We start from the raw sequence: 26389 nt of genomic DNA, 5'->3' as shown, positions 1-26389 counted from the left end.
GTCTGAGTTCCTAAGAGACCTAGTATAGAAAAAGTGAACTTAACAGAATAACATATATACCATAATTCCTGTTAAAAAAAAGACTGTACATATTCTGGTATTTGGATGTTCACTTAGGGTGTGATCACTTGGAATCGTAACTGTCTATAAATACAGGCCTAGAATTGATAGTTTTCTCTAAAAATAGGCACATAGAAAATAGTATATTATTTTGGAAATTGAGAATTTGAAATGCCAGATCTCAAATGAAGTTGAATTTTCATTCAGTCCTTAAACCACACTTGCCTGCTAAGCAACTGTTACAAGAATAGCCGAGGTTTAATCAGGATTTAATAATTATTGAGCTTATTCAACTGACTTTACAAAGAAAAAAAAACTCTCCGTCTCCCTTGAAAAGACAGCGTATTAGATGGGTTTGTCATATATGCTATGGTGTGTGTGCGTGTGTATATATGTGTAATTTAGATAGTGTTACATATTAGTGAAGTTTAGAAGAATTATTGATAGTTTCTTAACATTGAATTGTTTTCTTAAAAGCTGTGAAAAGGGAAAGAATCAATATTAAGCCTTTTGGAATGACAGCGTTTTACAGAGCCCCCAACCCACCCAGAACGATTGATTACAGCTACTTTTATATAGGATGTAAAGGAACAATCTGATTTTAAAATGGCATTCTTTGGGCTGAGCTTGAACAGTTCCAAATGGGTTTCCATGGGGGCTGCTCTGCAATGTGACCACTGGAAGAAACTGTGGCCGTTGCCTGTAGGCCAGGGCCATCCAGGCAGGAGAAAGGCTCATAGGTGCGGAGTGCCTGGCACGCATGCCAGAGAGGTTGTCTTGGCAGCTGCATCCATTCAGCCACATTCTTCAGCTTCAAAAGCAGGAGGAGTAGAGAGAAGTAGCTCTTGTACAGGCCACAGCACACAAGGTTAGACTGCAGGAAGAGGAGTCAGGGGATGTGCCTGTTGCAGAGCACTGGGCAGAGCTAGGGGTTTCTAGTCACAGCTGGTTACAGTGGTGAGGGATTGCTCCCCAGCCTTCAGGTCTTCAGCTGCTGTCCTGAGGCCCTTGTTGGGTGGACACACCTTCATTTGGTATTTCACACGTGTGCACCATGACCTCCCTAGTCAGGCTACACACTGATCTGCACCAGTTGATTCTGAGTAGGGGATTTTCATTTTTAGAAAATTAGATAATACAGTTTATGTTTTGGGGTTTTGTGTTGTTGGTGTTGTTGTTTTGGCAGCTTAAAACTGTACAGCCCAAACTGGCCTTGTCTTGTGACTCTTCTGCCTCAGCTTCCCCACCTCTGGGATTGCAGATCTTTGCCATTGTGCCTGCCCAAGGAACATTTTATACGTACTCAGCCAAAATCTGCCTTACAGAAGACATGTATGGGAATGGGGTGGTCTTTTACTTTGGACACACTGAAGATTCTGGTGAGGGGAATACTTAGAGAGTGGGTGATTTTTGTATCACGATGTTTAGTTGGCACTCTTGGTTGCTGGGCCATTGTGGAAGGAAGCCTTTGGTATGACTTCCTGCAAAACCTGGTGGAATCAGCTGGTAACTTTTGTTGTTCTTGGACAAAGTTGGAGAAAGAATTCTTTGAATTGTCAGGATAATAAGACAGATATATATATGACTCATAAATATTTACTTTTGTTAATCTCTCATATTTTCAACCAACTAAATATTTATCTATAATGAATTGGTGTTTACGAACATGTATTCTAACTTCTACTTTAATAATTGCTAGTGAATTACCATGCATCATCCTTCTTTGAGGCAAAAAATAATAAAATATGCTGCTTTTTAAAACACTTTTTATGTGATTTTAAAATATTTTTAATAAAGCACAAAATCTTATCGAGTTCTGCAAGTTTTCTTTCTGTCAGAAGACTTGTGTAAGACTGAGGCAAAATCAGAATGTCTCGTGAATTTGTGGGTCATCTTTGCATGTGTGCTGTGCTAATAATCTTGTTTACCGTGTGCTGTCAAACTGAACACTGGGTTCCACGGTGGACCCAAGCAGCTTCAAATCTCTCCCTGGTTTCTCTATCGAGGAAATCATTTCTTTAAAAGCTATCGGGACCTCCTCCTTTGTTTTATCTGACTAAAAAGTTTGGTCAAGAACATTTCCTTTCTTTAATGAGAAGAAACATAGCCTGGGGCAGCTGAAACTGCGTAGGGACTTTCTGCCAGGTGCTCATGGCCTGTCACTTAGAACAGCTGTTTCCACTCTACCTGTGAAAGCACTGTTCTTACCTAACCTTTGAGTTTATTGTTTCTGTTTTAGCATTATTGCCTTTGTTAAGGTTGTAAATGTGTTGATTTTGATTTTTTTCTATGTTTTTTTCTAAGTGTCAATGTGTTTTCAGTCTTTACTATAAATGAGAAGCTATAACTGCTGTCTTCTGTAAACAACTCGCTTATATGATCCAGTCATGGAGTCAACTCAGCCCCCCCCCCCCATCAGCAGGAGGGCTCCCGTTGCAAGTAACATCTGTGTCATAGCAAGGATACTGAAAGCCAGGAGCAGGTCAGAAACTGGAGATCTATCTGGCATCTGAGACCTACAGGTGTCAAGCTGTACACTCAGCTTGTTGCCTGGGTAACCAAGTAATTTCCCCATAACTTAGAGTGGATTTTTCTGCCTGAAGTGACTAGGAGCAGGAAGTAGCTAAAGACAATTGGCAGTTAGTTCCTGGTCTCCTGTCTGTTTTATTAGATCTGTTGCCTTTATGAGCTTAAATGAAATGGATCACCCTTCTGTGATCCTTGCTCTCTGTGGCTTGTTTTATGTGTTTGTGTGTGTGCATGCATGCTTATAGGATGTATGCATGTGTATGTGGTACATAGTCATTTGTGTGCATTTATGTGTAGTCATTCCTTAGCAGACCTCCACCTTGTTTGTTTGTTTGTTTGTTTGGTTGGTTGGTTGGTTTTTTGAGACAGGGTTTCTCTGTGTAGCCCTGGCTGTCCTGGAACTTTCTCTGTAGATTATGCTGAACCCTTAACTCAGAGATTTGTCTGCATCTGTCTCCTGAGTGTCACTTCCATTTCTCTGTCCCATAGGCTTCCCATGGCATTGTGTCACCCCAGATTTGGGTGGAGAATGAACATGAGCCTAGAATTGTAGGTGTTGAAAAACTCCTTAGAATGAATTATTAAATTCAAATCAGAACTTGTTAGCTGTTGTGGGAGGCTTCTTGTTAGTTTCTGGCTGCCCAGAAATGAAATAATTGCACAGAAACTGTTATTTGCAATACTGTTTGGCCAATAGCTTAAGCATATTTCTAGCTAGCTCTTATATCATAAATTAACCCACTTATATTAATCTGTGTATGGCTACATGGCTGTGGCTTACTTGCAAAGTTCTAGTGCATCTACCTCGTGCAGGAGGCTACATGGCATGTCACTGACTCTGCCTACTCTCTCCTTCTCTATCTGCTTGGAACTTCTGCCTGCCTTGCCCTATTCTGCTAAGCCACTGGCCTAAACAGATTTATTTATTAACCAATAAAAACAACACGTAGACAGAAGGGCTTCCCACACCATTTCCCCTTTTTTGTTTAAATATAAAGGAATGTTTTAACTTTAACATAGTAAAATCACATATAACAAAACAGATATCAAGCAAGAATTATAGTTAAAATATTTATATCTACTTTATCTTATCATAAATAAGGAAAACTATAATTATAACTATCTATTCTTCAACTCCATCAAAGACTCCAGAAGAATATAATATTACCTAAGTAAACAGGAAGTGCATTGTTAGCAACTCCCAAAACTCTAGAATTGACAGAGACATCTCGCTGCCTGGACAGTCACCGAAAGTTCTTTTGTAACATTGGGCACCGATCTTCAGCCCACAGGCCCATAGTATTCAGCAGACTTTTCCATTAAACAGGAAATTTCAAAGACAGTTCCAACTAGGGAGAGAGTACAGAAGGACTCCCCACACTAGTTAACTTCCTATGCTTGTCTTAGAATGTGTTCTGTGATGATAGTTTTTACAAAACACTTATGAATAAGAAATAAACTCCAAATATCTTTACCCCTCTCTCCTGCCAGACTCTACCAGTAAATAGCATCTCATTACTTCCATTAGGATTCATTAATACTGACCCTCTCAACACTTGGATCTTTCAGGTTTGGCTCACAGTGTCTCTATTTTTACTGTAATCTAAACTGTGATTATATGGATATCAATATAAATACTGGAATATTCTAGTTTGGGAAGAGGAAAGGCAGCAATGATTACGATAATGTATCTACTAACATCCTGCTTTCCTCTGCTGTTCCAAAAAAGAGAAAGGGCATGAGGTGGAGGACATTTGCAAGTAATGGACATTTTCCTTTTGTGTTTCATGCATATTCATCATAGCCCACTCACCATCCCAGGCCCTGCCTTACTGTGCGTTGCTTTGGAAATCCCTGCTTCTGTTGCCAAAAAATTTTATTTTATTTTATTTTTTAAATTTCTTTCTTTATTAAAGATCTCTGCCTCCTCCCCGCCACTTTCTCCCATTTCCCTCCCCCTCCCCCGATCAAGACCCCTCCCCCGATCAAGTCCCCCTCCCTCATCAGCCCAAAGAGCAATCAGGGTTCCCTGACCTGTGGGAAGTCCAAGGACCACCCACCTCTATCCAGGTCTAGTAAGGTGAGCATCCAAACTGCATAGGCTCCCCCAAAGCCAGTACGTGCAGTAGGATCAAAAACCCATTGCCATTGTTCTTGAGTTCTCAGTAGTCCTCATTGTCCACTATGTTCAGCAAGTCCGTTTTTATCCCATGCTTTTTCAGACCCAGGCCAGCTGGCCTTGGTGAGTTCCTGATAGAACATCCCCATTGTCTCAGTGTGTGGGTGCACCCCGAGTGGTCCTGAGTTCCTTGCTCGTGCTCTCTCCTTCTGCTCCTGATTTGGACCTTGAGATTTCAGTCCGGTGCTCCAATGTGGGTCTCTGTCTCTGTCTCCTTTCATCGCCTGATGAAGGTTAATATTCAGGAGGATGCCTATATGTTTTTCTTTGGGTTCACCTTCTTATTTAGCTTCTCTAGGATCGCGAATTATAGGCTCAATGTCCTTTATTTATGGCTAGAAACCAAATATGAGTGAGTATATCCCATGTTCCTCTTTTTGGGTCTTGTTGCCAAAAATTTTAACTCAACACAAAGGCTGCTCCCCTCCTAGCTTGGAAATCTGAAGCCATGACTGCAAACAGAAATATGACTTGTCAGTTTCTTGTTTGTTTTTCTTAATCCCTTGGTCATCTTTTCTGTTGTGGTTGTTACCAAAGAGGAAGACTTTTATTTTGTTTAGTATGAGCAATAAACCAACTTTTTAAGGAAAGGGGGGGGGGTTGGGGATCAAACCTAGGACCTTACACATGCTAAGCAAGTGGTCTACCATTAAGCTACTTTCTTAGCCCCAGAAGGTACTTTTTAAAAGCAAATATATTAATAAGATTTGTAAAGCAGTAATTTCAAAATTCACAAGTTACAGAAGGGCAATAAGTGAAAATTGTCTCCAGATGAGATATTTTTTAATAGGTTTCCTCTGTAATTACTACAAAGCAGGAGCTGTGTCAAGTATATAGGTGCAGAGGTTTCGATGTCCTTCTTACTTGGTTCCTTCAGTTAAGCATTCTTCATCATGCAAATCTCTCCTGTGAAAACCAACAGATTATGTCCATAAGGTTTGGAGAATAGTGTGCCAAGGATATGGTTGTCAGCAAATGAGTATATCCGTACTTAGTATGTCTGATCAGGGCTACTCATTGTCACCAAGTTCTAGATTAAAGAGAAATGAGACTGGGGACTAGATACCCCATTTTGTGTATTCAAATGCATGGTATGGGGCAGGGAAGAAGGTGGCTTCATTCTGCTAAAGAAGCATGTAAGATCATCTGTACCCAAAATCTGATATGTTACTTTAAATCTATCCAACAACCTAGTTATTTAGCCAGGCTAATTTCAGGAGAATCAATAAACAACACAGTTGGAAGTCCATATATACGGCATCCATGCAGTGAGACCTCTCTGAAAGCACTGGGCCACAAAGTCTAGTTAGTGTTCGTGGGCCACACAACACCCTGGCAAGGTATTTTGATTTAGGTAAAAGATGTGTGTGTTGATCGTTGCACTGAACACTGTATTAAAGCAGTTTTATGTGAGAATTTTTGCTTAGTAAGTCTGACTACTCTTGACTGGATGCAGTACTTTCTTAAATGGAGAGAAGTAGTCACAGTTCCTTGCACTAACTCAGGGTTACATTTTAAAAGCTATTTCAACCATTTACATTTTTCCTGAGACTAGCACTTTGCTGACTTATTAGAAACAGTTTTTCTGTGGATGAGCACACTATGACATTCATTATGCATCTATTTTCTCAGGAAATTAGTTTCTTTCATTCCTTCTTTTATGTCATTTTTTAGCATGGCCTGAAACTTGTTTTTCCAACCAAACTTACCTTAAACTCTGGTCCAACTGCCCCAGCCTCCTTGGTGCTGAGATTACATATATGTGTACCATCAGTGATAGCTCACTGGAGGTACTCTTAATGGGTTGGGGTTTCTTCTATAGGCATGGACATCTTTCCTGAGAGCCTTCCTCACAGTTTGGGGCTAACTCAGCACACCTATAAAGGTGAGAAATGTTTATCTATTTTTCCCAGATATGGTGTCAACTAGGTTGTCTTCAAAAGCCCTAAAGAGTCAGCCTATCAGAAAACCCCGCTTCTCCATGGTGAACCTCCTTCTCATGATGCCTTCCAGAGCACAGGGGTGGTGGGCAAGGCAGGGAGTGCAGAAGACACTGAGTTACACCCTCAACCAAACTATGTTTATTATTTTTAAAATCACTTTGTTAAAATACAAAATCAAGTACTTTTCATGTCATATTTTGCTCATTGTTTCTTCCAGTAGCCTTCCTCTTCCTACACACTCTATTTCTGATTACACGCATACAAATGGACACTCACAAAAGCACATACCATGGAGCGTTCTGTGTAACTCAGGATCTGTACCATAGTTATGCAATATGAGTCCTTTAAGTATAGGATTTGAGAATTTTTTTCCTATGCAACTATACTTTTGACCTTGCCTTTTTCTATGAATTGTTCAGATGTAGTATATGTAGGAAAACAGGGTAAGCCTGGGAAATTGTTAGATAGTAGATTAGTCTTTTTAAACAAACCCTTAAAATGAGTGTTTGTAAATGTCCATGGACTTGTTCCTGTCATATCCATGACAGTACAACAGTATCCTTGTCCTTCTGCTACATTTTAAATATGAAGATATTTTTCAAAATTAATGAGAGGCAACTGGCACCTTTGACTTTCGGCAACCTCACTCTCCATGAGAGGAATTGGATCAGTAGAATGTTAGACAGAGTTCCTCCTGGTCCAACCTGTAGCAGGTTTCTTCTTCCTGCTACTTCCTTGCTTTCCACAGCTTTCTTTCTGAACCTGTATTCACATCTTGCAGCGGCCAGGAGGGGGAAGGTCTGAGAGGCCAGCTCTGTTGTCCTCAGAACCCTGTTAGCCAACAGCATCAGCTCTGCCTCAGCCATGGTGAGAGCCAAATTAAACAGCTTCTGCATGAAATCCTGCAGTCTGCTCCACGGCTGGCCTCTGTGACTTTTCTCTCAGTTGCTTCATCCAGTCACTCTGTGCCACCAAGGCACTGAGCATGTGCAGAGCATATACTGTCTAGGAGAATGGATGTTTGACTAGGTGGAAGATCAGTCTCTGAGAGTGCCTCTGTCCATGGCTTTAGAGAGAGAGGCACATTGCTGAGTCTTACAGGAAAGTTGCTACATAATTTATTAGCGTTTTCAAGCATGTTAACTGCAAAATCCTTTACCAACACAGGGTATGAAATCTTCAAAAGTGGCATTTGTCTTGTTTGGAACAGTGTTTCAGGGGAATGGGGCAATGGGGAATTTATGGAGCATTATCTGCTACAGGTGCAAAGGACCCTTCTTGCTCTTAAAGTGTACTCTGTAGAAGGAAATGGCTGATGTCCACTGTGTTCTCAACGTTCCCAAAATCTAAGCAGTGGAGAATGATTTTAATTTGATGTCAAAATTGCTTGCACCCCAATGAATGATGGAAAACCAAATAATCTTGGCTGCCTCCGAACACATCAGATATCCGGACAGCCCTGAACCACCCTGGTGCTGCAGGACTGAAGTGGCTTCAAGCAGACTTCTCTAGGTGTCCCCTGAACTTGTCTCAAGTCCTATAGTAATCTAGACCCCACAGTGACCTCTTAAACCAGTGGCTCATCATGATACACAGCATGCTTGAAATGTGGTGTTACTGGGCTCTCTAGGAGAATTCCACCTACCAGAGTTCTGGTCCAGACAACTGGATCATCTACCAACTAGTAACATGGTTGTTACTCAGTAATGAAGTACCTTAGTATTAGTACTGCCATGCCCGATTTCTGAGAGAGAGAAAGAGGGAGGGAGGGAAGGAGGAAGAGAGAGAGAGAGAGAGAGAGAGAGAGAGAGAGAGAGAGAGAGAGCGCAAAGAAGAAAATGAAATGCATTCTATGTTAAGAAAAGAGAAACTGGTTTCTAAAATCTCTTTTCTACTTTTACAGCCCTGGGTCATTTACACAGATATAGTACAATGTGTTGGAAGTATGTGGCATGTTACCTCACAGGCTAGAATTCAAGATCAGTTAATTATAAGGATGCTAGAGGTCTTGGTGCGTGTGTTACTAAAACCTGAGTCAAAGGTTGCTTAAGCCAGTGTGATTTAGTAATCTCCGTTGACAAATATTTATTGAGTACCCATGCACTTTGAGATGGACAAAGAACAAGGTCACACAGGTTATTCAAGATCTGTATCGACATATTGTTGTCAACCAGAGGCAAAGAGAATACATATGAGCCAATTAAAAATAACAGGAAATCTGTATCTTAACTGGTACATGTGCTATAAAGTCAAAGGCAAGTTCTAACTAGGGGACATACAAGAAAAATGACTGAAGAAGTCAGACCGTGTTTTGAAAAGCAGATCGGATTTGTCAGGGGTAAAGGGGTCCTTAGATAAGTTAACAGGACAAGGTAGGACTGGCAGTAGCTTTGAGGTGGGACCACAAACTAGTTCAACACAAGTAGCATTTTCTGGGCACCCACTATAAGCCAGGTACTGAAACTGAGCGGTGTGGAGTGTGGGAGGCTTTCGGGAAGATTCTGATGTATCAGGTTGAGTCCAGGATGCCCCTTGTATACCAACACCACAAAAATGCTCAAGTCTTTTATATAAAATGACAGATTTTCCCATGAGTTCCACATATTCAGCTTTTTCCCTATGTTACTTATAATAGCTAATACAAAGTAAATGCTAAGCAAATGGCTGTTTAATTATGACAAGAAAAAAGTCTGCATATGCTCAGTGCAGATTTTTTATTTATATATACTTATTTATTTTGAGACAGAGTCTAACTAGGTAGAGGCTACCCTCAAGCATGTGTGTGTGTGAGTGTGCGTGTGTGTGTGTTACAAATTTGTCAATCTCTAGCAGTTTAAATCCATGGAGGTGGGTTCCAGGAATGTGGAGAGCTTATGTGCACAGTCTTCTCCCTCAGTCGAACTGAGAAGGTGATGGGGTCAGTTGCTTGGAGCTACAGTATGCAGGAGTTTGCAAGCATTAATAATGAAAGTGTGGGATGGTCAGAGGCTTGAGAACTGGTATTCTGTAGAACTTAGCTCTAACTGCAGCAGGAAAGCTCCAGAACATTCTTGGCTAGAGTGGGAGGGACATTACTCATGCCTGCAAACCAGCTTGCTGGAACCCAAATCCCTAAGGGCTTGTCCTCTGAATCTGTCAGTTTGATCGCTCAGACAAAGTGAGTCTCATCCTTTTTTGTTCTTTGGCATCAAGGCCCGTGGAGAATGTGGGCTCACATTTGAAATCCTCCTGCCTCTCCAGCCAGCCCCTGATACTTGAGAGGATAAAGTGCTGCTGTTCAGAGCCAATGCCTACTAGTCGTCCCAAGAAGGTTCATTAGTATTGACTACTAAAATCGAGTTTTATTTTTAGTAGAAATCTAATTGAAACCAACATAGTAAGGAAAATATTTTTTTTATAATTCCTGTGAGAGACAAACATCCAATTTGATCATTAAAAATAGAATAATAATTCATGTTGCGTGTTTCAAAGTCAAACTTTTTTTAGAAGCTGCTAGTCTGAGATACCGGTGGTAAAATATCAATTTATTAAAACCATTTTAAAAGGGTTCATCTCTGCTCTGTCTACAGTTTATGGAAGTTACTCCTTTGGCAGAATTAGATGAATTTTAATAGTAACCTCTTATTGGAAAGCTGAGAAGCTGTCAAGCTGGGGTATTTGGTGATTGGATCCCTCTCCACATTTCTATCAATAAGTGTCTATAATACAGGAAAAAGTGCTCTTGTGGGTTTGTCTGTGTTTGTCATTAAATTTTGCTAAGCCAGCAAGCCTAAAAACTAAGCTTGCTGAGGACTCTTGCTCTTGGTAGATGAGCCCCACAGGCCCTGCTCCACACAGGTTGTCCTGCCTGCCATCAGTGCAGATTTGGTCAATACAGAGATCTCTGAACTTCCCTGGTAGCTGAGAGCACTCATGTGTAGTGAGAAAGACAAGTATGGCCAAGCCTGTGAGTGTCTGGTGTGTCTTCGTGGGTCCCAATGTGATTAGTGTCATAATACCTTGCTTTAGGTTTCCAAGAGAGTCTTGAATGATTTGAGTGTTCTGTGGCTTAGCTTTCTCCATCAAGGAATCTCATTTGTGGTAAGAGGAATGCCTCAGAAAGTTTGTTAACTTGGGACAAGAGATGCTCAGGCAAGTTTAGTGGAGTGGAATGAACGAAGCCTATGCCTGAACTTGAATGTCTGTTATAAGATTAGGCGGTGTCTGTGGTCAGCCCTTGATGTCATATAAGTTGCTAAGGTATTGTGCATAAGGGATGGCTTGATAAGAGGATTCGTAGCACAGCACTAGGGATTCAGGTCTTCAATGCAGCATGTGCAAATCTGGAATAGTACACGAAGCAGAACCTTTTAAATCTGACCATTCTGAATTGCTTGTCTTTATCTTCTCAGAGAGCAGAGCTGACATCTGATAAGGACATGTACCTTGACAACAGCTCCATTGAAGAAGCCTCGGGTGTATATCCTATTGATGATGATGACTATTCTTCTGCCTCTGGCTCAGGTAAATCTGCCTGGGCATTCACAGATTTTGCTGTGCCTTCTTCTATGACGTGCCATGTGTCATAGTCATAAGCATAGTTTTGGGGTGCAAATTCTAGTTCTTTATAACTTAAGGTGTGAGATCTTGGCAATTTAAGTCTCAGTTTCCTCATTTACAAAATGGAAATGAATATTTATCATATAATATATATTTATATGCATTATATATTTATATATCTATATATTTATAAAGAAATATTTCCATGTATTTACCACAAAAAGCTTTTGTAGGGAGTTGAGATGCTAGCCTTAAATTTTATTGTTAAGATTTTCAGAGTATAGTCATAGAAACCACCCTTTAAGAAATCCTACAAATACCAGTTTTATAAAATGTCTGTTCTATGTTAAGATTATACTCAAAAATTGAAACTTATAGGCTTTTATTTATATTGCTCATAGGTAGCAGGAGCAGTGTAGCAGCCATGTAATATAAAGTTAGCTTCATATCTTTGATTCTTTGGTATGTTTTAGTTATCTGTTGCACCTCTGCAATGCTACCTAACAAGCCAATGCTGGCAGCAATAGGCATTTAATTCATTATTCTGCAGGTTTGCCATTTAGTGCTGGCTCCTCACATGTTTGAAGCTGAAGCTTGGCTGATTTTGGCTTAGCTCTGACATGTGTCTGAGAAAAACTGAGCAGACTTGGCCTTAGTCCACACGGTCCTTCATTCTCCAGGTGGCCAGCCATTTGTTCACAGAGTGAAGTAGAATTCTAATCCTAGACTTACAGCTTGGCACAGCATCACACTTGTGTGTGTGTGTGTGTGTGTGTGTGTGTGTGTGTGTGTGTGTGTAGGTCAGTGCTAGGAATCAAAGTTAGAATATTAGCTTTATTATTTCTCTGACCAAGTCCCTGATGGAACTGTGACAAGAGAGGAAGGATCTTTTGTAGTTCATGGTTTCAGAGGATTTGTTTGACCCCATGTGCTTATATGGAACATGGAAATTGGAATATGTAGTGGAGGAGACCCTTCACTTCTTAGTTGTCAGGAAGCAGATAATGTGGAAGGTAATGGTGGCTATGTATAACTTCCCAAGGCAAGCCCCTACATTCTAAGTTTCTAGTATCTTGTAAAATAGCACCACTAGGCAGGGAACAAATGCCCAATACATGAGTCTGTGGGGGCATATTTTATGTTCAAATCATAACACCCATGACCCCTTGCATACATATCACTGAGCAATGTTCCTAGCCCCAAGCTGTATCTCTTAATGAAGGGAACTATCACATTGCAGAGGATGCAGGCACAAGGATAAAGAAACGAGTCTTTGATAATTTCCCCAGTATATCTTACCTGGAAATGTTTTACCTGTGCTAGGAACACCTCCTAAAAAGCTGAGAAAAAGGAAGAGCTAAGTATGTAGTCAGGGGATAAACAATAAATGTCTGGCTGGTAGCATGTAAGAAAGTCTTAGCAAGGCCTTTTTTCCTTAGGGTGTCTATTACAGATTAGATTTAACTATGTTAACAGTTATTATGCTGAATATAAATGTGTGACAATGAGGTTGGTCTACATTTCAGAGGGCCCTAGACAAACAAAAGTCAACTGAACCTGGAAAACATCTAGACGTACAAGAATGTTTGATTTTGAAAGTGACCAATCTGAAAAGACAAGAGGCAGTAGCTGACCCAGGAATAAAGAGTTTCCACCTTATCTTGCTGTAAAAATAGCCCTAGTTATTCAAAGGAGCGTGATCATCTCACACATGCAGAACGAGTGTGAAAGAGTTGTTCTCTGTAGCCCACAACACTATTCATATCCTTCACTCACGGCACTTTTTTTTGTTTAGCGCCTCAAAAGTGTCTTGTAACTGTCATTTCAAAATGTCCTCGAAAATAATAAATGTGGATCTTTGTGGTCCCCCATTTCGTCACAGATCTTAGGATCCAAGGGTTGTTGTGGATCTGTAGAGGTTGCACAACTCATTTTGCCAATGCCTCCTAAGATTGTGTTTACTTTCAGTATAAGGGAAATGGGCCACAGTGCTCACACGCCTCCCTATCTCATCCATTTAGTGGGAGTGGCGCATCTGCAGCCTTGAACCCAGTCATCAAATGGACTGGATGGACTGGATGAAGAAACTTGTCCACTGGCTTGAATGCGGACAAGTTTCTTCAGCCACAGTTCTAGCTTTAGGACGATAGTCAGAAAAGTTATTGATCTTGACTTCAGCAACTATGCTGAGCTGTGCTGTGGACATTGTTTTTCAATGAAAGGTAGTACTGTGTGTAACTAAAATTTGTGAAGCCCTTTGTGCTGAGTGATGCTCTATCCCTATAGCAATCCTGTTATAAAGGTATCCTTAATTCTGTTATCCTTTCCACTCTCACATGAGAAAATCCAAGGAGCCTTCTCTCATCCCACACAGTAAGGTTGCCAGAAAGTAATGGGGTTAGGACAAGGACTAGGAAGTGGGGCTTGAGAGAAAGAGTTGTCCTTCAGCCCCTTATTGCCTTACCTCTGGGGCTGTGAAATCCCATTCTGCTATCAAGAAGCTTTAGTTCACAGATGCCCAGTCCCAGCTGGAAACCCTGGACTCCTCAGGGTTCTGTCCAATGTGTCACCTGACTAGCTTTCATATCCAGTAGGATAGAAAATGGCCTGGATCAGAATGTCTGAAGACCCAGAGAGTACATTCCAGCAAGGAAAGGAGACCTCACATTTATAAATATGGATTCTGAATTGGAACCAACAAACTGAGAAGCCTTCACGAGTATCTGTTCTGTGCCACTCCAAGGGCTAAACTCTTGAAACACACAGAGAAAAAGATGTTTCCTGTCTTCAAGAGAGCAAGAAATCTAGAAATAAAAAATAATCTTTATAATAGCATGTAATTGATGGCAACATCAGAAGGTACTGTCAAACACAAATAAATAACAGATTTTAAAGATGACAAATTGAGAAAAAAAAAGACCCTGTCACATTCAAGATAAAGTGGTATTTAAAGAATCAGATATGAACTCATTAGAAAAGAGAGATAGTGCCTCTTACAAAATCCACAAAGGTGACAAGCACATGGGGATACAGTACTAGTCTTGGCAGACATGAGAAGACTGAATTGACCAATACCAAGGCACAAACCACAACACAACAAAAGGCCACACATGCCCAGAAAGGATAGCATAAATTGAGGGTTAAAGTGGTGTTAGCCTCGGGGTGAATAGGTGAAAATCTCTTTATGAAACAAATAGGCCCTTTCCTCCTTAACTGAAGAGACGCATATTCTGACCCCAGATTAGAACTACAGGTTTGATTACCGAAAGTAAAGCATGGTATTGATCATGGGAGTCTAAGAGACTTCCAAAACAATGTAGGCTATTGCTTCTCCCCACTCCTAGTTGGGTGATTCATGTTTGAAATTCTTTTGAAACAAAGGAAGGGGTCTTGAAAGCCCTTAATTAAACCTTATCATTCCTCATTGAGGTTTTGTTCTTATTTAAAAAATGATTCATTGAGAAGAAAATGACTCATTGTAGTAACAAATCAAGTAACAAAGTCAAAATTTAATGATAATTATGTGGGCTACTATGAAAGAACCATGTATTTTTGGAGCTGTCATTATTAATGACTTACATAATATTTTCCATGTACAGTTTACATCTAAATATGTATTACATCTGTGATTGACACATTTTCATGTACCCCACAATGACATTTTGACTAGCAATGGACTGAATATACTATGATGATACCCCGGTACTATATCAGGAGCCAAAAAGTTCCTGTCAGCTGATGACATCATATTAATAATAATGTTGTAGTTCACCCCATTACTCATGTTCATGGTGACATGAGTGTACACAAACCTGCCATGTCACATACAAATGCAACAATAACCTTAGCTCTAGTAAGTCATCCTTAACAATGTTGATAAACAACATGCTATTGATGTTTGTACTTACTATATTTGTTATCATTATTTTACAGTGTATTCCCAATTATAAAAATATAGTATAAAACAGTCTGCAGTCGCACAAACAGTAGTCGTATACAAACACACTCCCCAAGTCTCTTAACTACACTGTTTTCTCTTTTCTTGATTTCTTTTGGATATGCTAGGAATCAAATCAAATCAAAATCAAATCTTACACCTAATCCCACTGAGCCACATTCCAGCCCTCTTGTGCATGATGTGTGTCTGTGTGTGTAAGGGGGTGTTATGTATTTACACTTCTAGCTAGTGTGTAGTAAGCTTTTTTTCTTGGTCTATGCACACACTTAGTGATGTTTCCACAATGAAATCAACACCATTGTCCCACAACCCCATTGTTAAGTGGCACATTACTCTGTGCACATATGAGAGAAAATTATTCACTCCACCTTACAGGTGAAGATTCTGGACTCAGTGTAGTAAATTCCAAACCCAAAAAATAGGTTGATTGGGGATTTTTTTAAAATTCTGAATCTTATATTTTGCCAATGTTTTCTGCCATTTCTTCACTATAAAAACAGGTATACATATTCTGAAGCTAAAGAAGACAGTTTGTAGTATTAAAAACCCAGTTCTGACTTTACACTCTTTTTGTATTAGCCTCTTTCTTTTAAAAGTGTTTATCACATGGCTATAATTTCTATGAGAAATGGTCACATGCTTTAGTTTGAGGAATTGAGAGCTTTCATTCAGTTTTATCTGAGGAAACAGATTTGTTTTTGCTAGCTTGAGTCTGTTTTTAATTTTTTGTACAAATTTGACAGATGATTAACTTAAAAACAGTGTTATATTTGCATGTCAGAAATTCTCAGGTGTAGGAAGCTAGTGGTTAGTCACCGTATTAACTATTGTTCTCATCGATATGACAAACCTGACAGAAACAAGTTAAAGGAAGAAAGACTCATTTTGCTTATGGTTTCAGAGGATCACAGAGGGGAAGGCCTGGCAATGTGGATTGGCCTGTGGTGGTGGGAGCATACAGCATTTGGTTCTGTCTGGAGATCTAGACCAGCTCCTTCAAACACTCATCCCTAATAGCCCATGTTCTTCAGTTAGACCATGTCCTAAATATTCCACAGCCTCCCAAGCAGTGCCTTGGCTGGAGAAGAGTGCATAAAGTTTAATCTGTCGGGACGTTTCAGATGTAAATCTCAAAAGTCACTTAATGAGCACATACCAGCTCTCAGCTCAAAGCTTGCAGTGGTCATGACACTATTGGACATTCAAGGAGCAAAACAAATGTGATCTCTTGGCCTTCTGGAATTTCCAGTTTAGGAGGGAATTGTTAAGTAAAAATTTTGCAAATACACACATACACAAATTAAAATCTTTTTAAAAGAGAAAGGTTAAAAGGTTAAAACTGAGCTATAAAGAGTGCTTGCTATCTGACATTTTGATAGAAAAGGATAAATGTGTCTGTTTATAATGGGCAGAAAATTAGGAAGTTGTAAGCTCTCAAAGAAATAATATGTATCAAGGAGAATGCAGTTGACAATGTCCAATGGTGATAGGAATGTGTTAGTCAGATTTCTGTTACCATAACAAAACATCTGAGATTAGCAACTTAAAAAAGAGAAAGGATTAATTTAGCTCACAGTTTTGGTGTTTAATCCATGGTTGATTGGCCTGTTGCATTTGGGCCAATAACCAGGCAGAGCATCAAGCTTGGAGTACCTTAAGTTGCTTAGTTAATAAAAGAGAAACAGGTAAGGGTCATAGTCACAGTATCCTCTTCAAGTATCCCCAGTGACTGATCTTCCCAGAGACCTCCTTTTAAAGTAGTTGTTCATATCAGACATTTGCATTATGATTCCTAACAGTAGAAAAATTATAGTTATAAAGTAAAAATGAAACAATTTTATAGTTGGGGGTTATCACAACATAAGGAACTGTATTAAAGGGTTGCAACATTAGGTGATGTGGGAGTGTCATATATCAATCTGTTGATTTCATTGGTTAAGTAATAAACAAACTGCTTGGCTCATAGCTTAGAACATAGGTGGGTGGAGTAAACAGAACAGAATGCTGGGAGGAAGAGGAAGTGAGCTCAGAGATTCGACAGCTCTGCTCTCTGGAGCAGAGAGACGCCATGCCCCGCTCCCAGGCAGACGCACGCGATGAAGCTCCGACCCAGGATGGACGTAGGCTAGAATCTTCCCGGTAAGCGCACCTAGAGGCGCTACACAGATGATTAGAAATGGGCTAAATTAATATGTGAGAATTAGCCTAGAAGAGGCTAGATAGAAATGGTCCAAGCAGTGTTTAAAAGAATACAGTGTCTGTATAGTTATTTCGGGGCATAAACAAGCCAGGCGGCTGGGGTGCTGGGGACGCAGCCCCACCGCTCTTATTACTACAATTAGGAAGGTTAAGAACCACTGTTCTCATGCTTTTACTATGTTCTAATAGCACTGTGAGTTGATGGCCAGTCTATCACATGGGCTTTGGGAGACATTCATCCAACCAACACAAGAAGGGCTGATTGAGTGCCACTTAAAAGAAAGTCATTGGATGCCAACATGGTGATCTTAACAAAAAGTATCAATAGTGGATGATGTGGTCAATCCACGTGGGCAGTGCAGGCAGAGGAGAGGAGGTGGGGAGGACAGGAGTTAATGAAGAACTACGCCACCTTGGGAAAGGTGGTTATAAAATGTGAGGGAAGGCAGAGACTTGCCATGAGATAAGCAGCCAACTGAAGGAGAATTTACACTTTCCATGCTTTTTGATTGGTTCTGGGTTTTGAGACGGTATGTTTCCCACTCACAAAAATATCACTTGTAGCAGAAGAGATTGAATATGCAAGAGAAACAGAGTTATTGGGAAGAGTTCAAAGTGTTTGCACACAAAAAAATTCCTACCATGCTATCCACAGCCCCTACAAAGTCACTGAAGATCACAGGTTTGTTTGTGCTAAAAGCTTAAGGACTGGCATCTGGAGATCTTGATTCTGAATCAACATTCAGTGGCATTGCCTGATAATGTACACATATGTGTAATGAGTCACATGCTAAGCTCATCTTCACATCTTTCCTAGGAGCTGATGAAGATGTAGAGAGTCCAGAGCTGACAACATCCCGACAGAGTCCAAAGATCTCGTTCACTAGTGCTGCTCCCAAAGTGGAAACCATGACGCTGAAGACACAAAGCATTACGCCTGCTCAGACCAAGGTGCACTTGCTTGGCGTTGCATTAGCATGTACTAACAAATACTGCTTTCTTTTGACTGCACAGAGCAGTTCTTTTTAAAGGCCCGACTTGATTATATAGGGACAAATAGCCCTTGCATTATATTGCTGTAAATGGCTCTTTGACTTTTAGCTACTACATCTTACAGTTGACCTGCTTACTATTCTTATCACCTAGGCCTAACTTCCTGATGAATATGGTGTTTTTAACATGACACTCTTTCTTGTAGAACTTCTTTCGCCCAGTTATGAAGCAAATTCTATTTATCTTAAGTCAGACTTTTTTACCTTGTATCAAAAATATATGGTGAACTTTAGAACAGGTCCTGTCATAAGGTCTCAGTGAGTGTCCAGGTCCACCATCAGTGCTGCACAAACTTGTTCTACTCTCAGAAACACACGGACCTGGGCACAGCTGCACCTGTATTTATGTGTAGTGAGAGCGTACTTAATAAGGATGAGATGGTTGGACTTAGAACAGAACAAAACTACTAGCTAATGAAAACACCGAGTTTGTGCATTTGACCTTGTTAGCATTGTATTTCACTTAGCTAGCCATCAACTAATAGGTAAGCTATTTAATGTGGAAAGTGTATATTTGAGTCCGGTGAAGGCCTAAGCATTGAATCCTGGGTCTAGTCAAATGTCTTGGATCTTTAGGAGGACTAGATGTGAATATATGCAGCAGGCACCTGAGACCTGGTAACTACTGTGCAAACATTAGTTGAATTTGGTGGAGCATGGGTAATAATATGGTGGTAGACTTTACACACTTCAGGGATGGCATACTGCTTATGAAAACTCAGCAACACAAGCATCCCATTTTTCAGTTCACCCATCTGTTCATTCAGAAATAAGATACTGCCAAGCATGCAGGTCTTGGAAGGTTGTTTCTTTAAGGCAGTGGCAGGCATTGTGGGATGAGAAGCACCCCTCTGCTGGCAGGAATACAGGCAGGCTTTTTTTTTTAACCTGTGGAGTACCCTGTTCCTCCTCTTTTTGGTTCTCCCCACTTTTGGGACCTTGAAGTCATGATACAAATGGGTGGTTCCCTGCAGACATGCAGTAGGCAAGAACTCAGTTCTGTGTGGGTTAGCACACCCTCTCTAGGCTCACAGAGCACTGGCACTGTTGCCAGCAGCCAATCCACAGCCAGGAAACAGGAAGGCAAGGAGATATGCTGTGACACACCTCGGCAGACATACCTAGCATTTTCTGGGAGCTGTTCCATTGATTTCTAAATTGAATGAATAAAAGAATAAGGAGGGAAGAAATGAAAACTAACTGGTGCTGTTGGTAGCAGGATGGGTAAATACGTCAGAGCTTGTGTGGCAGTTAGCTTGTGTGCCTGTGGGAAGATGGCTTAGTTCTCTCCCACAGTTTTACTTAACCTCTTCTCCTGCAGTATTTTCAGCTCTGTGACCATTAAGACTTAGTATCTTGTAGTCAGGAACTCTCCTGGGGGAAGTATTGGCTTTCAATACTAAAGAGTTTTATCCTAAACAAACCCCAGTTTGATACAGCTTTCTGTACTACTAAGTATGAATTGAAAATTGATTTAAGTTTTTAAAATTTAATCCTAAAAAGTAACTGAATCAGCTTTGTTAACAAATGGACATTTGGTGATGAGTTTAGAAAGTAGAGATCCCTTGACATTTTGATACAAAAATGTCTATTTTTAGTTGTATTTAATGTAATGGTGAGAATTTATCCATTCGTGGGAGGCTTATTCAATGTGTGTCAAGCACCATTCTAGGTGATGATAATGAAGATATTGATCATGAATAGCAATAATAACAATATAATTTTCTGTTTACAGTAGCATGGTATAGCTGAATTAAACCTTGCCTCTAAGATGCCATTAGTGAAGATTCTGCTTTTGTATAGGTCTCTCGGTGGCATTCCTGTCCTGCGGAGAGATATCTTATCTAGTTTGTTGTACATCTATTGAGCCCTTCATTGTTTTTGTGGAGTCTAGTCTTTTTCCCCACCACATTTTCACAGCCCCTAGACATCCAAACATGGACTCAATAAACACTCCGTTGGCTTCATTTAGTTATTTATACTCCCTTTTCATAATTCCAGTTTGCACCGACATGTATATGAGAGGCAGTTCCGATTAGCTCTGTCCTGAGCGGTGATTTCTTCTTTGTAGACCCTGTGCTGCTTCTGTGCGGTTGAGCATTTCAGTTTAAAAATGATTGCTCGGTCTGGAGCACCTTGAGCTTGTGTGCTGACTGACCTCTTTCTAAGTGCCATTTCTGTGGGGCGCGTTCCAGAGCATCCCTCGGGTGAACTTCTTTGTCCCCCTCTTATTCAGAAGTTGAGTCAAAAGGAACTGAACAAGTCGACTCTTAAATAACTTTAGAGACTTAAAGTAACAACAGGTGAAGCCATGTTGTCTTAATGGAGTAAAGATGCTAAGGATGACATAGACTCGGGGTCTAAGCTTCAGTGTCTTTCTCACGTCCTGCAGTGTTCATTCGCCTCTTTTCCTGGACACACGAGTATCCACCTGCTTGATTTTTCTCTCCCTTTTCCTAACTTCTAAAGACCTTGCAACCAAAGCAATGCTAATGAGCAGGGAAGCATGCACTTCCTTAATGAGGATCAGATAAGCCATCCTCTGATCTGCTGCTGGTCCTACCAGGCAGCCAGTTGGTGATGGGAATTCCATAAGAAGAAAATAGAGAGAACCAGCAAAATACTGCCAACAGATTTCTCTCATCTGCTCTACTTGGAACAGCAGGACTTGGGAGGACCTCCCATTTCTTCTATAACCAGACAGAAAACCTAGAAACCTGGCTTTGTGTTTATGCAGCGACAAAATGTTAATTTATGGAAATCAGGGCAGCTTAAGATTTTTGCAGTACAGAGTTTCTTGTAACCTGGAAAAGAAAATGACACTATCACTTATTCTTACTGTGGAAGCCTCATGTGTTCTGATCACTGAGATAGGGGACCCATTGATCCCCATTGATCACCAGAGTTCAAGTGAACCCCCCTTGTATAGCTTGTGGTCCTTCCTAGAAATAAAGATGACTTTGAGGTAGTCCAAGAAAATAAAATCTTTTCTTAGTTTTTTTGTCTTCTTGACTAGGATGAATTCCAGCCTTCAAAACACAACTGAATGACACATGGCGCATTACTCTGGTGAAGATGGCTGGAAATCCTTAAGAAATCCTTAGAATAGGTTTGGCTAGGAAGGAGGCTCATTGTCTACTGACTTTATAGTTTAAGAGAGTGGACAGTGTTTTCCCATCAGTAGTGTTAGCTACTGAGAACGAACTTCAGTTAACAGCTCCTGGAACCTAACTGCTCTAAATCAGGGGTTCTCAACCATACCTTCATCTGAGCGATTTTAAATAGCAATAAAAATAACACCACATTCCTGACAGCAGACCAACTGAACAACTGAACAAAATCTCTACTCAAAGGACATGTGAGTGTGTGCGTGCACATGTGTGCATGTGTGTGTGTATGTGTTTGTGTGTGTGTGTGTGTGTGTGTGTGTGTGTGTGTGAGAGAGAGAGAGAGAGAGAGAGAGAGAGAGAGAGAGAGAGAGAGAGCGAGAGAGAGCTCAAGTGGGGGGGGGGCTGTCTCATTGGCCTAGAAGTCACTTAGTGAGCTGGCCAGAGCCTTAGGATTCTACCATGCCCCCACCACCCAGTGTTTTCATATGACTTCTAGGAGTCAAACTCAGGTTTCCGTACTTGCACAGCAAGCAGACATTTTATGCACAGGGCCATCTTCCCAGCCAAGAAAGTAAAGATTTTGAGAATTTTCAACTAAAATAACTATGTATATCATTCTTATATTATGAACTCATTAACTATCCGTCTTTGCTTCTATGGTACCAAAAACCTCAAGCTACATGGGTCCAAATAGAGCCTCACTCATGGGCATAGAAACATCATAAAAATTATTATTACTACTATTTACTAAACTTGCTTGTAAAAGATAAAGGAAATTAAGGATATACTTACTATTATTTCTTCTTCCTAGCACATCTTTGAAGAGTGATATTAATGTTCTCTTTCTTCTCCACATCAGTCACCTGAAGAAATTGACAAGGAGGAAGTTGGCATCTCTGAGGCAGAAGAGAAGCTGGGTCCTGCTGTAAAAAGTACAGATGTGTACACAGAGAAACATTCAGACAATCTGTTTAAACGGACAGAAGTCCTAGCAGGTGAGTTGCCAGCAGTTTCAAGTAGAAAGGTGCTTAAAGATGTCTTTGGGAAAAGTGGCATTCAGTGGCCCTAATAAAGCATCTTACTGGCCTCCTGGAAGCGATTTGTCTTCAGACTCTATTTCATAATGGCATGTTAACTCCTCTGGCCTATCCCTCAGCCAGCTATTGATAAGAGGTTAAAGTGGGAGGCAATTCCAGGTTATATTCCATCATGGCAAGGACATCAGAGTGGTAGAACCTTGAAGCTGTAAGGCTGAATAGCCCTGAGACCGTTGGGTGGGGGCAGGGCAGAAGATACCAGTCAGAGGATTGTATTCCAGGTCATCTCTGGAATTCAAAACCTCAGAGGAGGAAAAGGCACAAATGCTTCCCATGTGATAAAAATTTAGCTGCTAATGAAAACTCATCTGGTGAAAGTACAGGTTGAGCATCATTAATCTGAGAGTCTGGAATATTCCAAACAGCCAAAGCTTGTCAAATTCTGCTATGATGGCACAAGTGTGAAGAGACACTTCCTGAGCTCTGGAGATGGCTTACACCCCAAACACAGGCACATTACATAACCTTGCTTATGAACAGAATTACTTTTAAATTGCATAAGTTTTCCTTTAGTCTTTGTGTATAAAGTATCTGTAAAAACATAAATGATTTTCATATTTAAACTTGGAACGGATCCCTGATATCTTATTCTACATATGTAAATATTCAAGAATCTGAAAAAGTCCACACACCAAAACACTCCTGGTCCCAGAAATTTCTGATAAGAGAAATACACTGAAGCCTGTATTGGTATTTGTTTTGAAGGGGAAGATTTGCAAGATGTAACAATACCTAATTTGTGTAAGGGTTTCCTAAAATTCAAGAATAGAAAGATATTTGCATGCTTTTTGTATTTATTCTTCAATTTTAACTCTATTATATCATGTTTTATATGTTCATTGTGATTAGAAGCTTACATTGTGAAATGCAAGTACTGAATACAAGTACTTGAAAGTGTAAGATTAGTTGAGGTTGCTGCTGGATTTTTCTTATGGAGGCTTTTGGGTTGATATTATGTACCTTTATGAGGAATGACACTATTGAATCCAGATTATTCTTTTTAAAACTTGCGTTCTCAAACCTTTTATAAAAATGTCAATAGTTTGGAACTGACCAAACTAATTCCTACAAACCTTGAACCTCATGTAAAAGAGCTCTTTCTTTTGTTTCAGCTGTCATCGCTGGTGGGGTGATTGGCTTTCTCTTTGCCATTTTTCTCATTTTGCTGTTGGTGTACCGCATGAGGAAGAAAGATGAAGGAAGCTATGACCTTGGGGAGCGCAAACCATCCAGTGCAGCTTACCAGAAGGCACCTACTAAGGAGTTTTATGCATAAAGCTCCCACTTAGTGTCTCTATTTGGGAGATCACTGAACTTTTCAAAATAAAGCTTTGGCATAGAGTAATGAAGATCTTTGTTATTTGTTTTGTTCATTACAGAGCCATACTGGCTTTTTAATGATAAAATCCCATTGTATTTAAAACTTTTCATGTATTTCTTTAGAATGACATACAAAGTAAAAATTTAACATCTGCAGTGTTCTGTGAATAGCAGTGGCAAAATATTATGTTATGAAAACCCTTGACATTCGTGGAATTGGTTTGAGCATCTATGCGCAAATACAAAATGATTGTGTTTGTCTTCTGGTTCAAAGATGACTGCTGTTCCCTTCATCAGCATGTCTCCAATTGACCTTACCAAGTTGGTCTTTGTTAATTTATCTCTTGTCCCTCTTCTCTGCCCTCCCTTCTTGCCCCCTTCCTTAAAAACAAAACCTTATGCCTTTTGTAGCTGTCAAGGTGCAATTTGTCTTTGAATGATTACAATAATGGTAATTTAGTGTATATGTGATTTTTTTCCAAATATGTAAACTTACTTTATGTACTTTTTTAAATGTCAGACTAACCATTTTACACTTGCTTTTCTTTTCATTACCTGTAGCTTCAGACAGATTTGCAACCGCAAATTAATGTGTAAAATTGGATTATTACTACGAAGCTGTTTAGTCCTAGTGATCTAACCAGATCTTCTTTTGGGAGGATTTGACATGAGTAACTGACAAGCCTCAGCAAATCCAAAGATGCTAACAGTATTTTGAAAAGTTGCTGCAGATTCCTTGGCCACTGTGCTTGTTAATTTCTTGCAATTTGAAATACAAGGAAGAGTTTAAAGGAAAAAAAAAAAAAGACCAGTTTTTGTTCTTTAAAATGCATTTAAGTTGTAAACATCTTTTTAAGCCTTTAAAGTGCCTATGATTCTATGTAACCTGTTGCAGACTGGTGTTAATGAGCATATATAACAGTTTAAAAAACAGTTGGCATTTTATAAGCACAGACAATTCTAATGGTAACTTTTGTAGTCTTATGAATAGACATAAATTGTAATTTGGAAACAAACTACTGAATAAATCATGTGGCCTAATATTGATAATGTCACTGTTATAAATTTTGTACATTTTATCAAATGTACATCTCCCCTTTGCTATGACTGACCGTCTGCTCTCAGCAACGATGTGGGTTTGATTTTTGAGTATTTCATGGTGTCTGTAAGTCGAGACCAAAGAGCTGAACAGCAGGACTGTTTATTACCAGAGTCACCTCTGAACTGGCCAGAGGAAATGTATGTATCATCCATGTGTTTGGGTACAGGGATAGGAAGCCTGCAAGGGATTTCAAGATTTGCAACCTTTATAGCATAGCTACTGGCAATATTGAGAAAGATGCTTTCTTTTGCAATTTACTTTTAAAAGTATAAATTCCAAAGAAGTGAAAGGACCTTTCTGAAAGTAGGTATCTGGGGCTCAGTCCTACAGATTCATTTATCTGTCAAAGCTCCCTGGAGATTGGTAGAACTCCTGTATGGAACACTACAGCCACTCCACGAGGCTGAGGGGAAGAGTAGGGAGACTCTGGATAATAAATGGCAGTCTTGCTACTTTGGATGGATATTTGTAGGAAAAGCAATGCCAGAGGAAGAGATGGAGGGATTGGGATAACCTGGTTGGGTACTCACTGTACAAAGCATTTCTTTTCTCTGTTATATTTTCTATTTTACCATTAATTTTATTTTTAAACTATGAGCCATGGAAGTAGAAAGAAGACAGCAAGAACTGCAACTTTTCCAGCATAAAGTTTACCTTTAAGAAAGTTTGACTACTTCGTTTGAGAACCTTCCCTGGACTTGCCACAGAACTCAATCAAACAAAACTAAAGTAACACTTGGAACCCTGTTGTATCTGAATCCTTAAAGGCCTTAATTCCCAAATTCCTGTCCAATTTCAGAGGTCATTCACCTTGTTTAGGATGATTAAAAGGAAATGATGGGCCCTTCCAAAGCTGCACAATGCCCCTCAATTACAGAGGCTGAGAATGTAGTGGGTATACCTCTAACTGTCTAAACAGTGCAATTCTATTTGTAGAATAACTTGCTTGGGATATCTGTGCCAGGAAAAGAATTTTCTGGCAAATATTTTGTCACTGCTGTAAAGCAAATTTGTTAAAGTGCCAAAATAAAGTCTGTCATGCCGAAAGTAAATCATCGTATAGACTCACGTCCACTTTCCTGTATGCTTTCTGCTTAAGTTTTTTTTTTTTAAGAAACAGTAAATAATATCATAAAGCATTAGTAGTCATTACTGAGTTCAGGAAAATTTTGGTAAGCTATAAAAATTAAGACCAGTGTGGTAGTTCCTGTTTTCTTAACCACCTGTGAATGAGCTCCCTTGTCTAAGTACTGCCATTTGTTTGAAAGACCTATGGTATTCGTCGTCTGTTTTCAGCACGT

General features: G+C 39.9%; 1 protein-coding gene across 1 annotated transcript in view; it reads left to right on the top strand.

Annotated features, from left to right (window-relative positions):
* Sdc2 (syndecan 2) overlaps positions 1-26140 on the top strand; it is a 96955-nt gene extending 70815 nt beyond the window's left edge. The window contains exons 2-5 of the mRNA XM_041637720.1: positions 11103-11214; positions 18225-18358; positions 22429-22564; positions 23779-26140. Coding sequence (XP_041493654.1) covers positions 11103-11214; positions 18225-18358; positions 22429-22564; positions 23779-23942 — 546 coding nt within the window. The 3' untranslated portion in view covers positions 23943-26140. The remainder of the gene's footprint in view (positions 1-11102; positions 11215-18224; positions 18359-22428; positions 22565-23778) is intronic.
* The last annotated feature ends 249 nt before the right edge of the window (positions 26141-26389 follow it).

The sequence above is a fragment of the Microtus oregoni genome, unplaced genomic scaffold (assembly GCF_018167655.1).
Source record: "Microtus oregoni isolate MIOR12 unplaced genomic scaffold, Mior012 000053F_ref0000044, whole genome shotgun sequence".
In the NCBI taxonomy this organism is placed as follows: domain Eukaryota; kingdom Metazoa; phylum Chordata; class Mammalia; order Rodentia; family Cricetidae; genus Microtus; species Microtus oregoni.
This window is presented reverse-complemented; position numbering and strand designations above follow the sequence as displayed.